The 23506-nt window shown below is 40.0% G+C and overlaps 1 protein-coding gene across 3 annotated transcripts in view; it reads right to left on the bottom strand.

Moving 5' to 3' along the window:
- Nucleotides 1–23506, bottom strand: part of CCDC83 (coiled-coil domain containing 83) — a 75719-nt gene that overhangs the window by 13342 nt on the left and 38871 nt on the right. For all 3 annotated transcript variants that reach the window (XM_058446542.1, XM_032168100.3, XM_032168101.2), the window contains 3 exons: nt 20012–20103; nt 16394–16462; nt 3782–3903 (listed from right to left, as the gene is read on the bottom strand). In XM_058446542.1, the coding sequence (XP_058302525.1) occupies nt 3782–3903; nt 16394–16462; nt 20012–20103 (283 nt within the window). The remainder of the gene's footprint in view (nt 1–3781; nt 3904–16393; nt 16463–20011; nt 20104–23506) is intronic.

The following is a 23506-nucleotide window of genomic DNA, read 5'->3' as shown; positions in this document are numbered from 1 at the left end:
AGCAGCACCTGAGTCAACTTTAGGAGGAAGGAAAGTTTTCCTGGATGAAACCTGAGCTTAGTCTTTGATATAGTTTAGCTGGGCCCCACCCAAATCCCATCTTGAACTGCAGTTCCCATAACCCCCATATGTTGTGGGAGAGGGACCCAGTGGGAAGTAATTGAATTATGGGGGCGGTTACCTCCATGTTGTTCTCGTGTTAGTGAGTTCTCATGAGATGTGATAATTTATAAGGGGCTTTTCCCCAACCTTCACTCTGCACTTCTTCCTGCTGCCATGTGAAGAAGGTTATGTTTGCTTCCCCTTCTGCCATGAGTCTAAGTTTCCTGAGTCCTCCCCAGCCTGGTGGAACTGTGAGTCACTTAAACCTCTTTCTTTTCTAAATTACCCAGTCTCGGGAAGTTTTTTATAGCAGCATGAGAATGGACTAATACAGTCTTGAACCTGGAGGTGCTTGCCAGGGAAGAGCTAGGGGTGAAAAAGGGCATTCGAAATAAGGAAATAACACACTTAAAGTTCAAAAAACTGAGAGTGAGCATGGCACCAGTCAGGTCGCTGTTGTAGCATTTCAGGTGCGGAATGATAGCGGCCTGAAAGGCCACTTTTGAGTGGTTTTGGTTTTGAGATGAAGAAAGAGATAGAGAAAGTGAGCAGTAGGAATCCAAGATGCCATCTAGGTCCTGACTTTCGCTTAGTGGTATGCTTCACCTACAAGCCCAGCAAATTGATGTCCATATGCTGTTGTATCTCTCTCTGCATTGTTTATTCTGTGCTCTCCTTTTTAGTGTCCACTGAATTTTCAATCAGAAAATATGATGCTTTGAAAACTCTGTATGGCATTTCCATGAGGTTTACCTGAAGACAGCATGAAGTAATTGAATGTTTGCAAATGTGCAAACAACACTTCACGCTTAGCAGCTAAGCAACCAAAGTGAATACCCTAAATTAGGGGCTGTCAGTTATTTAAAGAACGTGAATAAAGTGTTATCCAGATGCTAATAATGGCTCCAGCAAATACTGTAACTACATAAAATATTCACACCTATGAAACCTTCTAAAAACTTAACTTTAGTTAAGGTAAGTTTAGTAAAGATACCTTAATAAAGGTAAGTTTCACATGTAGCTGTGGTCTTCAGGGAGACATGTCTGAGGCTATAGAATTCTTTTGTTTCCTAGTTTTACCATTGTGAACAATTAAGATCTTTCTAAATGCCATAACCTTCAGGAATCTAGCTTTTTCTATTAATTGCTAGCTTACTGTTACTTCTGTACTACTACAGGGTAACAACACTTGATACTTAATGATATGGAAAATAGTTTAAAAGATGTTATTATGGTAAGTTAATGTTAGATTTGTAGGTGTTGGCCCACTTAGCCTCAGCCCTGTGGCACTGGAGTCCTGGGCAGTCACCTCTGGCTGACAGTTTCCTCATCTGTTTGCCCCAATGTGTCAAACAAATCCTATGACATTCTATGTGAGTTGTGATGGGAAAAAGTTTGAGTAACTCTACATAGGAAATGTGGTAACTCTATTAACCACAATACCCCATTCCTCAACCAAATAGGAAAATAGAACTTCTTCTATGTCCGCTGGAGACAGTTCATGTCTATTTCTTATCACCCTACTAGTATTTTACAGAACTTAATTCTCAACAAAGAGATGGAGGGGGACATTACCATAAAAATATAATATGTGTAATATTTCTTTGGCTTGGAAATGGGTACAGTAAAAGCTCCTGAACACCTTCGGGTTATCTTTCTGCATAAGAAGTCTAGCAGATAATTGAGGGCTTTCAAATTTTCCAGTTTCTTTATGCAGGTCTTTCTAAAGTGTCCAAAACAGTTGCCTCAAGGAGTTTACAATCTAGTAAAGCAGCAGACATTAAATAAGTAATCAAAAGTGTGATAAAGGTTGGTTACAAAGGAAAAGTTCAGGGTGTTGTGGAAGCATATAGCAAGGACACATATATAAGTTCCTATAAATGTCACCCATGGTGTTTCTTTTCCCTTGAAAATATTTTGACTTCATTTCTTCCAACTCTGAAGCTAGACTAAGCATTCCATTACTCTCAGTAAGGAAAACCAGCCCCTAAAGCACTGATGAGCAATGTGGATTTTACAGAAGATTTTTATAGGGAAGAGCGAGGATGAGGTTAAATTATATACTGCACAGTAAACAACTCAATGAAAATCCCCATTAAAAGTTTCTCAGTATCCCATTCTGTTCTTGCCAAGTTCCCTTTGGCCCATGAAATAATTCCCTTTTTTAGAATTATTAGCACTTCACAACCATGTCAGAACAAAATCAAATATACCAGACTGAGCTGATCCAGGTAGAGACACAGGTCTGGCAGTTTAGAGGGTAGCTCCTTCCTAAAGTTTAGCCAGTTCAGAAAAGAGGGCAGTGGACAGCAGCTATAGCAGTAGTTAGAAGCCACGTACCAGCAACACCTGGCAGAGATTAGACATGATTCTAAAGGCAGCAGCAGCAGATGACGAGGATTAGATGTGGGACAGGAATGTAGCACTGGATACCTGATCACAGAGAGGAGGGCTGGCAAAAGTGAGCATTGCCTACTGGGCAACATTGAGCACCTACCCCCTAGGGCCCTCTAGGGCATGAGCTCAAGAGACTGGAAGTACAGGAGTTCAGTAATCAATCCTCATTCAGCCTCACCTCGTCTATATTGGTATCTACTCTCTCTGAAGCACACCAGTAATAATGCAAAGGGGGCAGATGGCCTCTTTCTCTATCCTGCCCCACCCAGTTTATCTCCCAATTTCTCTAATCTTGTATCCTGACACCCAACATTTAGCCTAGCAAACAAGGAACACATAATTTACCTGTATCCACCTTTCCTGGAAAACAATAGAAAGTTTATACATAACAAATACATGATCATGTCTCAAATAGTAGTTTTCCATGTCACACAAAAATAGGAACTACTTGTGTGGAAAATTTTTCCTGGCTATTCCACCGGGTTCAACTTAACATCTGCTTTAATTCCTAGACCTAGACATTTCTCTCCCACACTTGCACACATGCACCCTACATTTGTGTGACTTCCCCTCTCTTCCTAAACATGCTACTGTTTAGATTATTTTTTGGTTTTGACTACTTGTCTAAATTATGAGTGCCATTTTGAATTTTAATTTTATATTCAAGGGCCCTAGGTTTCTGTCAGGATTAATATATTAAGACTTTTTTTTTGTCAGATAAGGAAAACAGCTAACCAAACATATAAAGGTGTATGCACCACTTGGCTTCTTGTATGCAAGAACAAATGTGACTTGGAATGCCAAGCTCTTTTCTTGGCCTACAGAGTAGTTTTGACTCTTTCAACCAAAAGAAATAATTCTACAATCCACAGGAGTCCAGATCACCTCCATGAAACTTCCAGCAAGTGGATCACCTCCTCCTCTGTGCTAACTCTCTACCTCCTCCATCTTCTGCTGTACTGTTATGTACTTATTTTCACGACCATTCCCCCTGCTGGTCTGGAGGCTCCTGAATGTTGGCAGTCATGATGTTCATGTTATGTGCTGGCTCTTGTGACTACAGTGCCTTGCAAGAAAAAACAAGTCAAACTTTACATTGTACCAATGGTCAATAGTAATAATCCTATACCTTCATCATGACCATTTTTTGTGTCCCTTTCTTTTTGACTACTGCTGGAGCACTGAATAATTAAATCATCTTTTTTTAAAAAAAAAAACAAACAACTTTTTACAGCAGATACAAATGTTTACAAAATACTCTGTATATATTAACAATTTTCACCTGGGTATCTTGAGATCCACAAGTCTACAGTTGAATAGTTGATCAATAAGCACCAAATTTTCTGCTTCCAGTTCATGAATAGCATTTTTTAATTCTTCAACTTCCTTCCTGTGAATTGCAACCTGTTCTCAGAAGGAGAGAATGAATGTTGGTACTTATTGATTCAGTTCAATTAAGTTTTCTTTTCTTTCTTTTTTTTTTTGAGACGGAGTTTCACTTTTGTCGCCCAGGCTGGAGTGCGGTGGTGCAATCTTGACTCACTGCAACCTCCACCTCCCAGGTTCAAGCGATTCTCCTGCCTCAGCCTCCTGAGTAGCTGGGATTACAGGCATGTGCCACCATGCCCAGCTAATTTTGTATTTTTATTAGAAACAGGGTTTCTCCATGTTGGTCAGCCTGGTGTTGAACTCCTGACCTCAGGTGATCTGCCTTCCTCGGCTTCCCAAAGTGCTGGGATTACAGGTGTGAGCCACCATGCCTGGCCAAGTTCTATTAGGTTTTCTATAATAAACTCAACTTCTAAAAGTGCATTTGCCTGAGGGGAAGACCTATTGTGTATCATTTATTACTGGGCTTGCTTTGTGCTTCCTCCCTAAAAAGGAATAGGTGGAAATCATTTTTAGATCATCAGCAGAACTTGTCTGAAGAGTTAGGCAGTTATGATAGAATAGCAGGAATTGTCCTTTTCTATCCTTCAAAAACACTGCTGAACTTATATATAAGCCAGAGGCAGACATAACTAAGAAAACATGGCTGATGAATTTAGCAATAGGGCATATTAGTAGCTGAGTTAGGCCCTATCTAAGGGTAATTATAAACAATACAATGAAAACCAATAACACTGGGAAAATGCTATATTATTGGGACTTTTTAAAGGAGAAGCACAGGCCTAGTAGTCCTTCTATCAGCCTCTAGAATACAATGATGTTCTCTCTGAGTGCTAGGTAATTCTGAAAACTGTCAGGTAGATGAAATATTGTTTGTCCATTCGTTCATTCATTCAGTTGTATTGTATACTTATCATGTGGCAGAAATGATATTACACTTTGGGAACAAAGGATCAACAAGATGTCGTAACCTTCAAGGATCTTGTACCCTAGTGGGAAAAATGGTAATGAAAACAGAAAATAGCATGAAAATAACCATAATGGAAGCCATCCTGGTGCCATGAGAGGAGAGAGAGCTTCACCCTACTTCTATCAGTTGTCGGAGATAAGGGAGCATTAATAGAAGAGATGACACTTAATCTGGATCCTGAAAGCTAAGCAAGGACTCCCTAGGCAGACACAGGAGGCTGTGCTCTAGGCAGAAGAAACCACATGTGCAAAGGCATGACAATTTTAATGTGGATAGATACAAAATAAGAATGGGGAGAAGCAGGAGAGGAACTGGACAATTAAGGAAGGGCCAAATAATGCTAAAGAGTCTGGTTTTTATCCTGTAGGTGATGGAAGTCATTGATAAACATAGCGGGCTTAATGTTTACTGAAGAAATGGACTAACTTTTATACATCAATTGGGCCTGTAAAAAAGAAGAAGAAAAATAATGAGGCTATTTCAAATAGGAAAAAATGTCCTGGTTCTGTTGGTAGAGTTCTCATCTGTTTTTAAGAAGTGTATTTTGCTGGGAGGCTGAGGCAGGAGAATCACTTGAACCCGGGAAGTGGAGGTCGCAGTGAGCTGAGATCACGCCACTGCATTCCAGCCTGGGCAACAGAGCGAGACTCTGTCTCAAAAAAAAAAAAACAAAAGTGTATTTTGATGACTTTTGTCCAAAGAGGGCTTGATAGTGGGAAGAGTATATAGAAGAATGTTACTGGATAGAACGTCCAAACCCACCTCTCCACCACCCAAAGCAGCCTGAGCTACACAGGTGCTGGATCAGGAGGTGCTCATGGAGAGAGAACAGAGCAACAGGAGAATTAGAAGCAAGAGCTTAAAATAGAAAGAGGTAGGCTGGTGAGAATAATGGTGATATAAACTGGAGGAAGTAATAAAAGTCTTGAGGGAATATGATGAAAGAAAAAAGGCACAGGGGTTTAGATTCAATATCTCTTGTCAGGAGCTGCCAAGAGTGTAACTGAGATGTGTACTTAGAAGGAGATGATAACATTTTCTGCTTTGTCACTGAGATTTAATTGTATTTTGGAATCTTAAGGCATTCAGTATGTTACCATATGCATATCTCTACCACATGATCATTTATTAAATGCAGGAATTCTTAGCAAATAACACAAAAACCAAAAATAAAAATAAAAAATTAGCTGGGTGTAGTGGTGTGCACCTGTAGTCCCCACTACTTGAGAGACTAAGGAGGGAGGATTGCTTGAGCCCAGAAGTTCAATGTTACAGTGAGCTATGATTGCACCATGACACTTCAGCCTAGGTGACAGAGCGAGACCCTGTCTCAAAACAAACAAACAAACAAACAAACAAACAAACAAAAAAACAAAACGACAAAAAAGAAAAAAACCAAAAACATGAGACAGGGCTTGCTCTGTCATCCAGACCGGAGTGCAGTGGTACCATCTCGGCTTCGCTTCAGCTTCAACCTCCTGAGGCTCAGGTGATCCTTCCACCTCAGCCTCCTGAGTAGCAAAACTGCAGTAGCAGAACACTTGGCTAATCTTTTTTTTTTTTTTTTTTGGTATTTTTTTGTAGAGTCAGGGTTTCGTCATGTTGCTCAGGTTGGTCTCAAACTTCTGGGCTTCAAGCAAGCTGCTTGCTTTGGCCTCCCAAAGTGCTGGGATTACAGGCATGAGCCAGCCGGCTATGAATTCTATTATCTATCTATCTATCTATCTATCTATCTATCTATCTATCTATCTATCTATCATCTATCTATCGATGCTGTGTCACCCAGGCTGGAATGCAGTGGCGTGATCTTGGCTGACCACAGCCTCCGCCTCCCGGGTTCAAGCGATTCTCCTGCCTCAGCCTCCACAGATGCCTTCCATGGATGCCTTCCATGGGCGCCCGCCACCACGCCCAGCTATTTTTTTTGTATTTTTAGTAGAGACAGGGTTTCATCATCACACCTGGGATTATAGGTGTGAGCCACTGTGCCCAGCCATAAATTCTTATTATGGGCAAGGTTCAGAGCTAGATGTAGAAGGATGCAAGGGTGAATAAGGCATGGCTCCTTCCCTCAAGAGAGCTTATAATCCAATGATTAAAACCACAAATAATTATAATATAAAGCAATACCAGTCCCATGGAAAAGGCTCAAATATTGCTGGTGGCTTGAAGTTAGAAAGAAAGGCATATATTATTTATCTGCCTCAAACAACTTAGTAAAACCATTTAAGTCCAGATTATTAAATTACAAAGCTAGGGTTTGGTGTTTTAGGATCTCACATGTTGAGAGATAATTATGTTGATTACAAGCTTGAATGCCTTAAGGAAAATTTATGATTTTCAAATGTCAAAGGATGAGGAAAAAAAATTGTAGTTAGACACTGTAAACAGAAGGAATTAATACAACATTTGGGAGATGTTTGACCTAAGGGCCTGGCATGCCTGGGAGGTAGCACACACAGTTCTTGGTCTCTTTCAAAAGCTGGGAATGGGGGCCCTTTTGAGATGTTGCATCCACTCTTACAGGCTAAGGCTCTCCTATGATATCACATATCCCTTTAGAATAGTAATGTGCTCCTCAATAGCCTTTTGAAATGTTAGGGAATAAAAACTACTTCTTTTTCATAACCCTACAAACACCTTTGGATTTCTGGGGTCAGAAAGTAAAAAGGAGGAAGAAGTGGAAGACCACATTTCCCTCCTTGCCTCAGCTGCCCCCCAGCAAAATGCTGAAGAAATATACATAGAAACTGGGAGAGATAATTTAGTTAAAATGTTAAGTTGGGGACCTAGGATCCTGATTAAAATATATGTTCTTGAAATTTTCTCCGGAAAGATCCAAGTTAGCCTTATGTCTCCTCATACTTGAAATCCTGATGGTAACTTCCTTGATTCCCTTTGTCTAGTTTCTCCAGCTTTCCATTTGTTAATCTCAATCATTTGGAAATTCCAGTTTCCTTCATTTTCTAATAAGCATGCTAAATAAAACCAGATAATTAAAATCATGCAGTGTTACTTATAACAACTAATATATGAGAAAAAGAAAATAAGTATAAATTAAAACAACAACAAAAAAAGATAATCATGTAACAAAACAGCTTTGTAGCCTTCCCAGTGATCTAAATTTTTGGTTATTGCTGAAAGATAAATGGAGAAATATTTTCATTAGTTCCATTATTAAATATCCTTTGTTACTCATTCTAAACTTTCACCAAAGAAATTAACATATATTGTTCTATTTCCAGGCAATTTTCAATTCTTGTAATGGTACCAGATAGTTTTAATTACTTTGGCAAGTAAATTTAATAATGTTAAAAATGAATATTTATTAAAACAAAGAGAAATTAAATCTATTACATTTCCATAAAATGATTTGTTATTTAATTTAATTTAATTTAATTTTTTGAGACAGGATCTCATTCTGTCACCCAGGCTGGAGTATAGTGGCCTGAACATGGCCTTGAGCCTCAACCTTCCAGGCTCAAGTGATCCTCCCATTTCAGCCTCATGAGTAGCTGGGACCACAGATGTGTGCCACCATGCCTGGCTACTTTAAAAAAAATTTTTTTGTAGAGATGTGGTCTCACTATATTGCCCAGATTTGTCTCAAACTCCTAGGCTCAAGCAATCCTCCTGCCTTGGGCTCCTGAAGTGCTGGTATTACAGGTGGCAGCCACCAGGCCCAGTTGATTTGTTCTTTATTACAAAGCTCTTTTTGTTCCTGATGCCATTAAACTTAGAATTTTTTTTTCTGTCATTTATTTCCATTGAACTGTGAGAAGCAGAAACATAATTTCTGGCTTTAGTAGGAAAAGTCAAGTAATGAAAACAGCTCTTCTTATTAGTCAAATGCAAAATTTTTGTAGTAATTTTCCTTAAACCTAAGATTTAAGACATCTCATGAGATTAAGTGAATTGAGGCCGGGCAAGGTGGCTCACTTCTGTAATCCCACCATTTGGGGAGGCTGAGGCTGGTGGATCACCTGAGGTCGGGACTTTGAGACTAGCCTGATCAACATGGTGAAACCTCACCTCTACTAAAAAATAGAAAAATTAGCTGGGTGTGGTGGTGGGCGCCTGTAATCCCAGCTACTTGGGAGGCTGAGGCAGGAGAATCGCCTGAACCTGGGAGGTGGAGGTTTCAGTGAGCCGAGGTTGTGCCATTGCACTCAAGCCTGGGCAATAGAGTGAGGCTCCGTCTCAAAAAAAAAAAAAGAGAATTGTTAAGTTATTTGATTAGGATCATACTTTGTATTTAATAAATGTATAAGAAGTAAGTTTCTCCCTAATACTCTTTTTTTTTTTTTTTTTTTGAAACAGAGTCACGCTCTTGTCGCCCAGGCTGGAGTGAAGTGGCAGGATCTTGGCTCACTGCGAGCTCCGCCTCCCGGGTTCACGACATTCTCCTGCCTCAGCCTACTGAGTAGCTGGGACTACAGGCGCCCGTCACCACGCCCGGCTAATTTTTTGTATTTTTAGTAGAGACGGGGTTTCACCGTGTTAGCCAGGATGGTCTCGATCTTCTGACCTCGTGATCCGCCTGCCTCGGCCTGCCAAAGTGCTGAGATTGCAGGCATGAGCCACTGCGCCTGGCCCTCCCTAATATTCTTTAACTGTTGAGCTCACCTTGAGGTTTTAAAATTGTTAATACCTTTTTTTTTTTTTTAATTTTTCGAGACTGAGTCTGGCTCTTGTTGCCCAGGCTGGAGTAAAGTGGCACAATCTCTGCTCACTGCAACCTCCACCTCCCGGGTTCAAGCAATTCTCCTGCCTCAGCCTCCCATGTAGCTGGGATTACAGATACATGCCACCACGCCTGGCTAATTTTTTTTTTTTGAGGCGGAGTTTCACTCTTGTTGCCCAGGCTGGAGTGCAATGGTGCAATCTCGGCTCACTGCAACCTCTGCCTCCTGGGTTCAAGCAATTCTCCTGCCTCAGCCTCCTGAGTAGCTGGGATTGCAGGCATGCACCATCACGCCCAGCTAATTTTGTATTTTTAGTAGAGATGGGGTTTCCCCATGTTGATAAGGCTGGTCTCGAACTCTTGACTTCAGGTGATCCTCCGACCTCAGCCTCCCAAAGTGCTGGGATTACAGGTGTGAGCCACCGCGCCTGGCCCACGCCCGGCTAATTTTTGTATTTTTAGTAGAGATGAGGTTTTACCATGTTGGCCAGGCTGGTCTCGAATTCTTGACCTGAGGTGATTTGCTTGCCTCAGCCTCCCAAAGTGCTGGGATTACAGGCATGAGCCAACAACATGCCCAGCCTTAAAAATTGTTAATACCTTTTTAAAAATTGTAAATTCATCCTAGTTAGTTTGGGGAGATAGTATGAACTCCTATTCACCATGACTTAATAATGACAATTTAAAGATAATTGTCAATTATCATAGAAACCATATGAATGTTTAAATTCCTTGTTTCCTAGACTCACTATACTCAGTCAAATAGGGAGCAAGAGAAAGGAAAGAGTAGAAGCTGACGGTGACATTTTTATCTTGAGTGTCTGGGCAGATGGTGAAAAAGGAAATGTAGGAGGAGAAAATTTTTGAGGAGAAACCTAATGAGTTCTGCTTTAGGTACATTGAGTTTGAAGTGCCTTTGGGACATCCACGTGAAAATATTTGGCAGGGAAAAAAAATGTAGTTCCAGAGATGAGGACACACATCAGTTTGTGCTGAAGATGTACATTTGAGAATCACATAAAAATAACTCATTAAAAAGAACTGCATGTAGCTGAAGTGCGTTCTCTCAAAAGGCAGTGAGCTTTGTTTCATAGATGGCATTGAATCACAGGTTGGGTGGCTACTTTGTATCTAAAGGGAATTTCAAGTAGAAGGGTAGATTGGGCTAGATAAGCTTAAGGTACTGCTGTCCTCATAAACCAGAAACAGGCTACTAAGAAATAGAATTCCATGACTCTCTATTACCTGCTAGAGTTCAAACTTCTCTGAATGGCACACAATGTGGGCCAGACCTACTTCTTCATTTATTATGATAGATGTACCATACAATGTAAGATGTCAGTAATAGAGGAAACTGTTGTGGCATATATGAGAACTCTCTTAGTATCCTTGCAATAATTCTGTAAATTTAAAACTGATTTTAAAAGTTTATTTTTTAAAAAAAAGCAGTCGAGAACAAAACCCCTTTCATGCTCCCTGGCACCTCTGAACTGACTGGAGAGTCATTAATTGAACGGTTTTATCCAGAAGATTGACAAGACCAGGTTTATGTTTCCTTTATTTATTTAATTTTTTAATTTTTTTGTTTAATTTTTTATTTTATTTAATTTTTAAATTTAATTTTTTGAGACAGAGTCTTGCTGTGTTGCCCAGGCTGGAGTGCAATGGAACAATCTTGGCTCACTACAACCTCTGCCTCCTGGGCTCAAGCGATCCTCCTGCCTCATCCTCCCAAGTAGCTGGGACTACAGGCAGGTTTATGTTTTAGAAAGGTGACTCTGCGGCAGTGTGAAGGAGAAAGGGGAAGATTCCAGTCTAGTCAGGGAAGAAAACCAGGTGAGACACAATTGAAAGATCTGGGTGAGAGATAATAAGGCCTGAACTAGGACCATGGCAGAGAAGAAGTGGTCAAAGTAGAAGTGATGGGACTTGGGGGCCTTCTGAATATGGGAAGTGAAAAGAACATTTCTAAAATAGTTGGCTGTTTGGCTGGGGGTGGTGGCTCATGCCTGTAATACCAGTACTTTTGGAGGCTGAGGTGGGTGGATCACTTGAGGTCAGGAGTTCGAGATCAGCCTGGTCAACATGGTGAAACCCCATCTGTACCAAAAATACAAAAAAAAAAAAAAATTAGATGGAGCATGGTGGCATGTCCCAGCTTCTTGGGAGGCTAAGGCACAAGAATCGCTTGAATCTGGGAGGCAGAGTTTGCAGTGGGCCGAGATCATGCCACTGCATTCCAGCCTGGGTGACAGAGTGAGACTCTGTCTCAAAAGTAAATAAATACATAAATAAAATAAAAATAAAATAGTTGGTGCTTGAACAACACATGCAGATTTTTTGTTTGTTTGTTTTAGATTACTCTGCCACCCAGGCTGGAGTGCAGTGGTGCAATCTCAGCTCACTGCAACCTCTGCCTCCTGGGTTCAGGCGATTCTCCTGCCTCAGCCTCCTATGTAGCTGGGATTATAGGCACCCACAACCACGTCTAGCTAATTTTTTTATTTTTAGTAGAGATGGGGTTTCACCATGTTGGCTAGGCTAGTCTCAAACTCCTGACCTCAGGCGATCCACCTGCCTCAGCCTCCCAAAGTATTGGGATTACAGGCATGAGCCACCGTACCTGGCCAACATGCAAATTTTTTTCAACCAAACACATAAAAAATGCAGTATTCCTGGGATGCAAAACCCGCATATACAGAGGTATATACTATAAACATACTATAACCCACGCTATAAACATGGGCTCTGCAGGGCTGACTGCCAGATTTGAGTGTGCTTGGATTTTGGTATAAGTGGCAGGGTGGGGAGGGGGGGGGGGGGGTTCTAGAACAAATCCCCTGAGTATACACAGGGGTGACTTAACTCCCAAGTTTCTGGCTTGGGTGACTGGATAATGGTGGGATCCTTAAGTGGGACAGATAGAGTAGAAGAGGAGGCAGTTTTCAGAAAAAGGGAAGATGCAGTCAATTTAGGAGTTTGAGATGTCTGCACTGGTTGCACAGCTGGTTGTTGAATATGTGGGTTTAGAGCCTGGAATTGAGATCAGTTTCAACTTGGATGGGATGCTTTTTAGGCCTGCAACACAATTATCATCCTCAAACACTTCTTCCCCGGTATACTGGGAAGTATACTGTTTCCTGTTTTCCTCTTCATCAGTTTACTTTCTTGTTTTGCTGACATACATGGTTAAGTAAATTCTTGAGAAAGCATGAGAAGTATTCTGAGCCCTTGCATTTCTGAAAATAGCTTTATTTGTCCTTAATCTAGTTTAGCTGACTATAGAACTCCAAGTTAAAAATAATTTTTCATCTGAACTTTGCTATTGAAAAATCAAATGTCAGTTTGGGTCTTATTCCTTTGTAGTTAACTTCACCCCCACCCCCACCTGCTTCTGCCAGAATCTTTTAGGATTTTCCTTTTGTTCTTGGTATTCTGAAAATTCATGTCCTTTTCAGAACCCTTAAATTTTCTTCTATTATTTCATTGATGATTTCCTTCCCTCTATTTGCTCTTTTTTTCTTTCTTTTTTCTTTCTTTGAGACAGTCTGTCACCCAGGCAGGCGTGCAATGGTGTGATCGTAGCTCACTGCAGCCTTGACCTCCTGGGCTCAAGTGATTCTCCCACTTCAGCCTCCTGAGTAGCTGGGACCACAGGCATGCACCACCATGCCTGGCTAATTTTTTTTTTATTTTTTGTAGAGCCGGGATCTTGCTATGTTGCCTAGTCTGGTCTTGAATGCCTGGGCTCTAGCAATCCTCCCACCTCAGCTTCCCAAAGTGTTGGGATTACAGGAGTGAGCCACTGCTCTGGTTCTTATTCTTTCTTTCTGAAATTACTGTGTATTAGTTGGATATTGTACGTCTTACATTAGTACTCTATGTCTCTTATTTTTCTTCTTCCTTTTTTTTTTCTTTTTTGTGTTGTGGTCTTCCCTGTTTTGAGAGTTGTTCTCTGTTCCCCGTTTTATTTTATTTTTGAGACAGAGTCTCAATCTGTTGCCCAGGCTGGAGTGCAGTGGCTCAATCACAGCTGACTGCAGCCTTGACCTGCTGAGCTTAAGCAGTTCTCCCACCTCAGCCTCCCGGGTATTTGGGACTATGGGTGCTCACCACCATGCCTGGTTAACTTTTCTATTTTTTGTATAGATGGGGTTTCACTATGTTACCCAGGCTGGTCTCAAACTCCTGGGCTAAAGCAATCCTCCTGCATTGACTTGCCAAAGTGCTGGAATTACAGGTGTGGGCCACCATGCCTGGTCTGTTTCCTATTTTATAATTGATTTTTATTCTTAAAGCATCTTGTTTTATAAATAAAATGCCTTCTCAGATTTAAAAAGTATATACATATTGAGATGGAGTTTCACCATGTTGCCTAGGCTGGTCTCAAACTCCTGCACTCAAGTGATCTGCCTGCATTGATTGCCCAAAGTGCTGGGATTATAGGTGTGAGCCAACGTGTCTGGCCAGATTTTTTTTTTTTTTTTTTTTTTTTTTTAGACAGGGTTTCGCTCTGTCGCCCAGGCTGGAATGCATTGACGGGATGTTGGCTCATTGCAACCTCTGCCTCCCGGGCTCAAGCGATTCTCGTACTTTAGCCTCCCAAGTAGCTGGGACTACAGGCGTAAGCCACCTTGACCAGCTAACTTTTGTATTTTTAGTAGAGATAGGGTTTTGCCATGTTGGCCAGGCTGGTCTTGAACTCCTGGCCTCAAGCGATCTGCCCTCCTCGGCCTCCCAAAGTGCTGGGATTAGAGGTGTGAGCCACTATGCCTGGCCAGATTATTTTGATTATACTAATAAAAGACCTTCACGGGGCCGGGCACGGTGGCTCACGCTTGTAATCCCAGCACTTTGGGAGGCCGAGGCGGGCGGATCACAAGGTCAGGAGATCGAGACCACGGTGAAACCCCGTCTCTACTAAAAATACAAAAAAATTAGCCTGGCGTGGTGGCAGGCACCTGTAGTCCCAGCTACTTGGACAGGCTGAGGCAGGAGAATTGCGTGAACCCAGGAGGCGGAGCTTGCAGTGAGCCGAGATTGCGCCACTGCACTCCAGCCTGGGCAACAGAGCAAGACTCCGTCTCTAAAAAAAAAAAAAAAAAAAAAAAGACCTTCACGGTTCCCTAAATTTTTTCTATTTCTTCCACAGGCTGTTTTTGTTGTTATTGTTTACTTTTTATTTTGTTGTTAATTCACTTGGTCTTTCTCTTCTGTTGTGCCAAATGTACTCAAATGCCTGGTGGTCCTTGGATGTCTATTTATATTTAAGAAAAGTCTGGGGAATGGCATGGATTTTCCCCACCACTGTGTAAATAGGTCTGTTTTCATACCAAATTTTTCCTCTGAATGGGAATGTGGACTGGAGACTGTATGCGGTATGGCAGATGGTGTGAACTGGCAAATCCCAAAGGATGAGAAGGCAAGAGTGGGATACTAGGTTGTGGCTTCCTAAATGCCAACATAGGAAGGATTTTCTGTGGGGCACAGAAACATCTAATGTCTGCACTAGAAACCTTTGCCTTTATCCGATAATTTGTTTAGTGTTCTCAGAGGACAGTCATCAGGTTCTTAGTTCAAAAGTAAATACTTTGATGGTATGTGAGGGAAATTGTAGAGGGTGATGGTGGATGCTTACTGATACAGATGCTCCCTATTCAGATCATCAAGTAACCCTCTTGTTTTCTGCTCCAGTTCCCATTCCCACCATCTATAGCACACACAGACTCTGAGCAGAGAATCTCCCAGGTTTCCAAAAACATTGAGTTTTGCACATCCTCTGTAGTCCTCTTTTAACATCTGGCCCAAGTAATAGCTTCCCGTTTCATCCAACAACATACTCTCACATCTACTTTTTGTCTGTCAGAAGATTTCTGGAATCTCACCTGCTAGTTAACTCCTCTTGTTCTCTTTGTGGATGAGTTCTTTTTGTATTTTTATAATTTTTATAATTTTATTTCGGTGAGCCCTCAGGAGAGGCAGGATGCAGCCTACCATCTTGAACTACAATAAACAATTCACAAAGGTTTTAACCTATGATCTAAGCTATTTATTTGATTAATCCCTTCAGTGAATATATCTATATTCATTGACATTCAGTCATTCAGTAACTAATGAGCACAGATTATTTATCAGGTACCATGGACATATAGTTGAAAAGATATAGCCTGCTCTGTGTATTAATGAGACAGACGCATAAATAGACAATTTCAACATCTTTTAGCAAGAGTTACAATAAAACAAGAAAACACTGGGGAAGGAGCAACCAAGATTTCTTGGAGAGATTACAAAATGATTCACATGGAAATTGATAATCAAAGTCCAAGCCTGAGGGTGAGTTGGAGTTTTCTAGACAGATGAGGGTAAGGAGATACGGAAGTAAGAGCAGAAGACCAGCATGTACAATTTAGAGAAAACAGTACAGTACCTCATAACAAAGAATTATCTGGTTGAAATGTCAGTGGTACAGACCAAAGGAGACCATGTCATTCAAAAGAGGCAATTTAACCCAGCAGAGAATCAGCTTAGAATGGTCCTTTAGACTTGCCCCATCACCCAGGAGGAAGTAGGCTCATGAGGAAGACCAAATCAAGTTTTAGGACATAAAGAAACTGCACATTTGAGTTTACTATGTGAATTATAAACCCCAACATTTTTTCTAATTATTATTGAGATTATTTATGATATTTGTTGAGTAACAGCTTGTAATGAGATGAGGACTCCATTTGAATTTTATTTTGTCTCAGTCAGTCATGGTACCATGCCTTTTCCATGACTTCAGTTCATGATTAAAAGTCATTTCCAGTTAAAAAAATGAGAACGAAGAAAATATTTTGATAAATTCCACTCACCTCTTTTTTGAGCCAGTCATTCTCCCAGATCTCTAGATAACTGCCCTTGTCAATGAGCTTTACAGCATTCTAAAAGAAAGTTTCTGGATTAAGGAAGAGTTGCCACATGCTGATTCACAATTTTAGCAACAGTGATGTGCAGTTATCCTGATCATTCATTTTAGATTGTGTCTGCAATTACTTTAGGAACTTGAGAACTTTTGGTTTGGTTGTTCATTCTTTACTATCCTATTGTATTGCTTTTGCTGATTTACACTGTCTATTACGGGTGATTTGGAGAACTGGACAATGTGTAACTGACCATTCAATTCACCTCCATTGTGACCAAATCTGACTGCTATGGTGAAATCATGTTTCACAATTCAGATGGTTAAACTGCAGTGATCAAACATTCTTTAAGTTTATAGTCACAGACATAATCCAACATACAGCAAAAACATGAACAGATTACTATCTTTTTAATTTGAAAAGATTTTGCATGTCAGTAATAACAACATACTTATTTGTAAATCTAACAGCAAGTAGTTTCAGGGTAGGCTGTAACTAGTCTCCTGAAGAAAGGCATTTTGGACAAAGAAGACAAAAAAGTCTTACTTTGTCAGTAGGTTCATAAAATATAAATTTATTTTCAATTACATAGATATTGAAAAGAATTTTATAGTGAATAACCAACTGTATTTCTCTGCGAGATGCTTTTATGTGGATACTATGGTACAAATTCAATATTTAGTAACTGAAGGGCACAACCAAAAGAAGAAAAATTAAGAAAAATAATCTATATCACAAACAGGGACAGAAATGATTTAAAAGTGTGTTAAGGGTAAATTTATCTGTTAGTCTTTTTTTTTTTTTTTTTTTGAGACGGAGTCTTGCTCTGTCACCCAGGCTGGAGTGTGATGGTGTGATCTTGGCTCACTGCAGTCTCTGCTCCTGGGTTCAAGAGATTCTTCTGCCTCAGCCTCCTGAGTAGCTGGGATTACAGGCACCCGCCACCGTGCCTGGCCAAGTTTTGTATTTTTAGTAGAGATGGGGGTTTCACCATGTTGGCCAGGCTGGTCTCGAACTCCTGACCTCAAGTGATCCACCCACCATGGCCTCCCCAAATGCTGGGATTACAGGTGTGAGCCACCGTGCCCAGCCCTATTAAAGTCTTTAAGAGTTGAAAGATTTGCCATAAAAATTTTTCTGTAAGTCATGCTTATTAAATTACAAGTGGACCTATATTTCTTAGGAGCCAGGAATTTTTATACTCCAGCTACAACAAATAATTCTAGTTTCCTCCAACACAGAATTTCATTTGGACGAAAGCAAGAAGTTGCTCCTAACTGAAGTTAATTGGCTAATGGCTGGATTCACTAACAGTGGATCAATGATTTCAACCTTAGTTACACATTTGAATCTCCTAGAAGCTTTGAAAAACCCAGAAGCCCACACGACATCCCAGGGCAATATATTGGCCTTCTCTATGGGTGAGATGCAGGCATCACCTGGGTTAAAAAAAATTTCTCAGGTGACTCTAATGTGCATCTAAGGTTGCACAGCATTGGGATTGTAGGATGTTGAACTGTATGATAAAATAGCCAGCTAAAATGAGGAAAATTCATTCAAGTATGTGAGTGTTCGACATTATGTGGAGAAAAGAAAATGTATAGTTTAGTGATTAGGAGCAGTGATCTGAAGGAGCCCTCCTGAAATGAATCTCGATTCTCCCACTTGCTCTAGGCAAGTCATAAAACCTCTCTGTACTCCAGTCTCCTCATTAGCAAATCTCTACAGCTTACTGGATTGCTGAGGGACTTAAATGTGAAATGCTTGAAAGAATATTTAGAATAGTCCTCACGATATATGCTTGAAATTGTAGGCTTATTTGGCCTATATATCTACTTTGAATCATCTAACTATGGTCAGATTACTTAATGGTTGATTTCACCATGTGAGTGAGTCAGATTCACTTACAAAGTGGCTGAATTGCATGAGCAAATTGCTGATCAGTTTTCCAAAACCTTCTGTATTTGTGTAAATTAGTAAAAATAATGCAATAAGAGAGTAAAAGAACAACTGAACCAACATGGATGCAACAAATAACAGCAACTGAAATTCGATAAGGAATCTTTTTGAAAAGAGACCAGATGTTTACGATTCTGAGAAAAAAATGTCCCAGATGAACAGACAATCTTAGTGAGGACCTCACTGATTTTGCAGATAGTTTGAAGAGAGGTCACGACTGTAAAAAAAAAAAAAAAAAATTCAGATATTTTGTGTAAAAACAAAGGAATTAGAGAACATATAAGATTGAAAATTATGCCTCAAAAATATTTTATACCCCAAATTTTTAAAGTGCCAGCAGTGTAGAATATATTCTTTTAGGTTTGGGTATATAAGAAAGTACTTTTTAGATAAATTATATTTCATTTTATAATTCATTCAAAACTTTTATTTTAATATTTTGTTACAACCATTATTACAGGTTGAGCATCCAAAATCTGAGAATCTGAAATCTAAAATGCTCCAAAGAACATTTCCTTTGAGCATCATGTTGGCTCTCAAAAGATTTCAGATTGTGGAGAATTTCAGTTTTTCGGTTTTTTTTTTTTTTTTTTTTTGAGACAAGTCTCACTTTGTTGCCCATGCCGGAGTGCAGTGGCGCAAATACGGCTCACCACAGCCTTGACCTCCTGGGCTCAAGCAATCCTCTTGCCTCAGTGCCCCAAGTAGCTGGCACTACTGAGCTGGGACTAGCTGAGACAGGGTTTTGCCCTGTTGCCCAAGCTTGATCTCAAACTCCTGAGTTCAAGCAAAGCACCCGCCTTGGCCTCCCAAAGTGCTGGGATTGCAGGAGTGTGCCATTGCACCCAGCCCGGACTTCTTTGGATTTTGGATTTGGGGATTTGAGATGCTCAACTGGTATAATACAAATATTCCAGAATCTGAAAAAATCCAAAATCTGAAATGTGTCAGATAAGGGATACTCAACCTGTATTTCTTATACTTAAAAATAAAACTGATTAATAATTCACTGATTAGCCAAGAGTGGTGGCACATGCCTGAGTCCCAGCTACTCAGGAGGCTGACGCGAGAGGATTGCTTGAGCCCAAGAGGTGAAGACTGCAGTGAGCTGTGATTGTGCCACTGCACTCCAGCCTGGGCAACAGAGCAAGATCTTGCCTCAAAAAAAGAAAAAATTCACTGAGCTCTTGCTTCTTGTGAGAGACTATATTACTTAAATCATCTCATTTAATCCTCACACTATTTCTTTAAGGTAAATACTAGTATTATTCTCCATTTTATAGATTAGGAAACAGAAGCCCAGAAAAGCTAAGTAACAAATTCATTATACAGCCAGTAAGTGTAGAACTGTGATTTAAACTCAAACTGTCTACCTTCAGAATCCACGTTCTTAGGTTTGGATATAAAATAAAGTATTTTTTAGACAAATTATATTTCATTTTATAAATCGTTCAAAACTTTTATTTTAATATTGTGTTACAGCCATTATTACAGGTTGAGCATCCCAAATCTGAGAATCTGTCCAAAGTTCTTAACCACTATAATATACCCAAAGAAAAAATAGGGGGAAAATGTTTGCTTTGTTCTGTTTTTAAGAAAATTGAATTATACCTGTGTGGCCCATTCCTTCTTTTGGTCCAGTTGCAACAAAGTTTCTTTGATTATTTTCTTTCTAGCATCTTCCAGAGTGATTTTATAGTGTTCTTTAAAAAAAAAAAAAAAGAAAATTAAAAGCCTTATCAAGCCTGATTCTAGGTAAAACTATGATGTCAGTAAATTTTATTTTCCATCATCCTCAGTTCTCCTTTCTAAACATTTTTTTTCTGAATTTTCAGGTTACATTTTTACTGAAGAATCTAGTTCCTCCAATTAGAAGATATGATCTAATAATTTACTAATACCTTAATGTGAATTAGTTTAAGATCTCTTACACAAGACCATTTGTATTTTCAAAGGACTGTCTCTCCAAAGGCAGAATTTCAAATAGTTTAGCATTTGTGTGGCAGTCTACTCTTCATATCACACAACTTACTACTCCACAACCGAAATATGAAGACTTTATTATCGGTTCGGGTAGCATTCTGTCTGACTTCATCTAACTAGATGTATTCTTGGCATGTGTTTCCTGGGGCAGGAAAGACAGAACGAGGAGAGGAGAGTAGGGAGGGATTAAGGGGGCTGAGAAAGTTGATAGACCTGGTTATAAGTTAGGTTCAGGTGAGAAATACAGACAGAAATGAAGCACAGGATTCTCTGTCCTCTCGAGATTTTCATATGTTCACAAATGTCATTATTGAGAGAGCAAAGAATCATAAAATTTAGGCCTTGAAAGATGCTTAGAGATCATGAAATCAATATCCCTTCTTAAGGACGATGAGACACTGTGACAGCAAGGCTGCTTTAAAGAGTGGAGAATAAGAAAGCTGGACAAATAAGTCCAATTTGTTCATTCCTTTTTTCAACAAGTAACTATCAAGCTCTTTCTGTATGCCAAACAGTATGTAACACACTGCAGATATTGCTGGTTAAGACAGAAAAAAACCCTGTCCTTGTGATATGTACATTCTAATGGGGAAGCCAGATCATAAATAAGTAAGCAGGTAAATAAATAATATTTCAGGTGGTGATGTGTATGAGGAAGAAAAACTAAAATTCTCAATTTTAAATCAGGTGATCAGAGAAAGCTTTTTTTGAGGAGGTAACATTCAGGGACTGAGTCAGGTAGTCAGCAATGTGAAAAATGAGGAAACTGTACTACTCCAAACGAGTTAATCTGAGAATAATCAAGGTTAGTTGTGTTTTATTAGTTCTGTGTTATATGTTCCCATTAGTTGTACTTTATTTATGTAACATAGGCAGGACAATTATTTGGAATTCAGAAAGTATTTTCCCATACAAATGATGTTGAAAATCATGGCTGCTAGATTTCTGGACAGGTCCAGAGGCTCGCTTAACTTATTCTACAACTAAACAACAGTATTGTACAACAGTACTATAGAACCTTATTTCCATTTAGGATAGCAGTCCCCAACCTTTTTTGCATGAGGAACTGTTTTTGTGGAAGACAATTTTTCCCCAGACTGGGTGGGAGAGGGGGATGGCTTTGGGATGATTCAAGTGCATTACATATGCACTTTATTTCTATTATTATTACGTTGTAATATGTAATGAAATAAGTATACAACTCACTATAATGTAGAATCAGTGGGAGCCCTGATTCTGCATTATAAGAAAGCTGGACAAATGAGTCCAATCTGTTCATTCCTTTTTTCAACAAGTAACTATCAAGCTCTTTCTGTATGCCAAACAGTATGTAAGACACTGCAAATATTGCTGGTTAAGACAGAAAAAAACGCTGTGCTTGTGATATGTTTCCTTGGTTATAGATGGTCCCATCTGGGGGTGATGGGAGACAGTGACAGATCATTAGACATTAGATTCTCATAAGGAGCATGCAACCTAGATCCCTCACATGTGCAGTTCACAATAGGGTTCACGCTCCTAAAAGAATCTAATGTTTCTGCTGATCTGACAGGAGGCAGAACTCAGGCGGTAATGCAAGTGACGGAGAGCGGCTGTAAATACAGACGAAGATTCACTTGCTTGTCCACTGTTCACCTCCTGCTGTGTGGCCCAGTTCCTAACAGGCCACAGACTAATCTTGGTCCGTGGCCTTGGGGGTTGGGGAACCCTGACTTAGGGCAGTGTTTCAAAGGGAAAATTTTCTTCACAGACCAAGTCAGCCAAAGCAGAACCCTCAGGGATTTTATGCTGTAAGGAAGGAGATCTGCAGGTCTGGTCTTTCAATTGACCAGGAGCCCAGCTAAGGCGGCTACCACCGGAACTCAGGCCAGAGAGCTGGGCAAGAGTTATTCAGCCCTCGTCTATACTTTGTACTAGCATAACTGTTTCTCGTATTAGATGAAAACGCTGAGAGCAGAAAGTAAAAACTTCTCTTCCATATCTTTTCATTACTGTATCCCTGGGACACAATACATGCCAAAAAATATTTTGAAGAAAATCAAATTTGGCAAACTGCAAGTCTTTGGTGGGCAGTGATCTGAGGCACCAGAAAGCAAATATTGGCTCTTCTCCTTCTCTGGCAGCTTTGGTGGGAAGGGGAAGAGGGAGTAGAGAGAGAGAGAAAGGGAGAGTTCTCCTAACTTGTGGGGTGGCCAGAAAAGGCGGTCAGGAGAGGGCAGCTTCTGCCTCTGAGATGGACTAGAGTGAGGTAGTAGTTCATAAGCAAGAATTCATTACGTTTTTGGAGTTAGTCTAATTTGATATCTAGAGAATAAGAAGTGGAAGGCTTTATTATTCCAACCTACATATTCCCGTTTATACGGCCTGCGTTTTTCTTTCTTATTTGAACTAATCTCATGAATATTTTAATCCTTCCAAACTCATTTCTGATGGAGTTTCTTTTTTCAATTTACCCTAGCCCATCAGCTTAATGTTGGTTATTTATTTGAACTTCTACCCAACAAAACACAATAATCAATCTAAAAGTTGCAGTGGATCAGGAGCACAATGGATTTTACATTCTTAGCATCTAAAAGAAACCATAAAACCTGTAGCTTGATAACATGATTAATTCTTTGCTATAAATAATTTAAAAATAGATTATCAAATACACTCTGACTAAAGATGTAGCTTTCTCTATTGCCTTATTAATACTGAAAAAGCAATATTCACATTCTATTCTCTTCCAACTTCCATATAAAGGTGTATGGACCGTTTTTCTTCTTAAAAACACAGTACCCAGCACAAGGGTGAATGTGAGAATCTCATTGTTACTCTTTGTGATTCAGATGATGCTTCTGGTAACAATTAACCATTTATTGGCGAATGCAGCCAAAGAAAGTGGGGCATGTAAAAGTCTCCTAGTAAAAGCTCGAAACACTGCAAGTGGGAGCTTGGCAGATTAGGACTGTGCAGAAGACTCCTTGCTTCTCAGACACCCCATCTAATGGGGTCCCTTCCCAGAAGCTGACCCCACACTGTACTGGCTAGTTTGCTTTGCACTGTTCTGCCTTCCCTGCTGTGTCTGGCTCTGCTTTGGTTTACTCCTCCTGGCCTGTTGAGAGCTTTATTATGTACTCTTCT

The sequence above is a fragment of the Hylobates moloch genome, unplaced genomic scaffold, assembly GCF_009828535.3.
Source record: "Hylobates moloch isolate HMO894 unplaced genomic scaffold, HMol_V3 SCAFFOLD_11, whole genome shotgun sequence".
NCBI lineage: Eukaryota > Metazoa > Chordata > Mammalia > Primates > Hylobatidae > Hylobates > Hylobates moloch.
The sequence above is the reverse complement of the archived record's forward strand: the minus strand, read 5'-3'. Positions and strand labels throughout refer to the sequence as shown.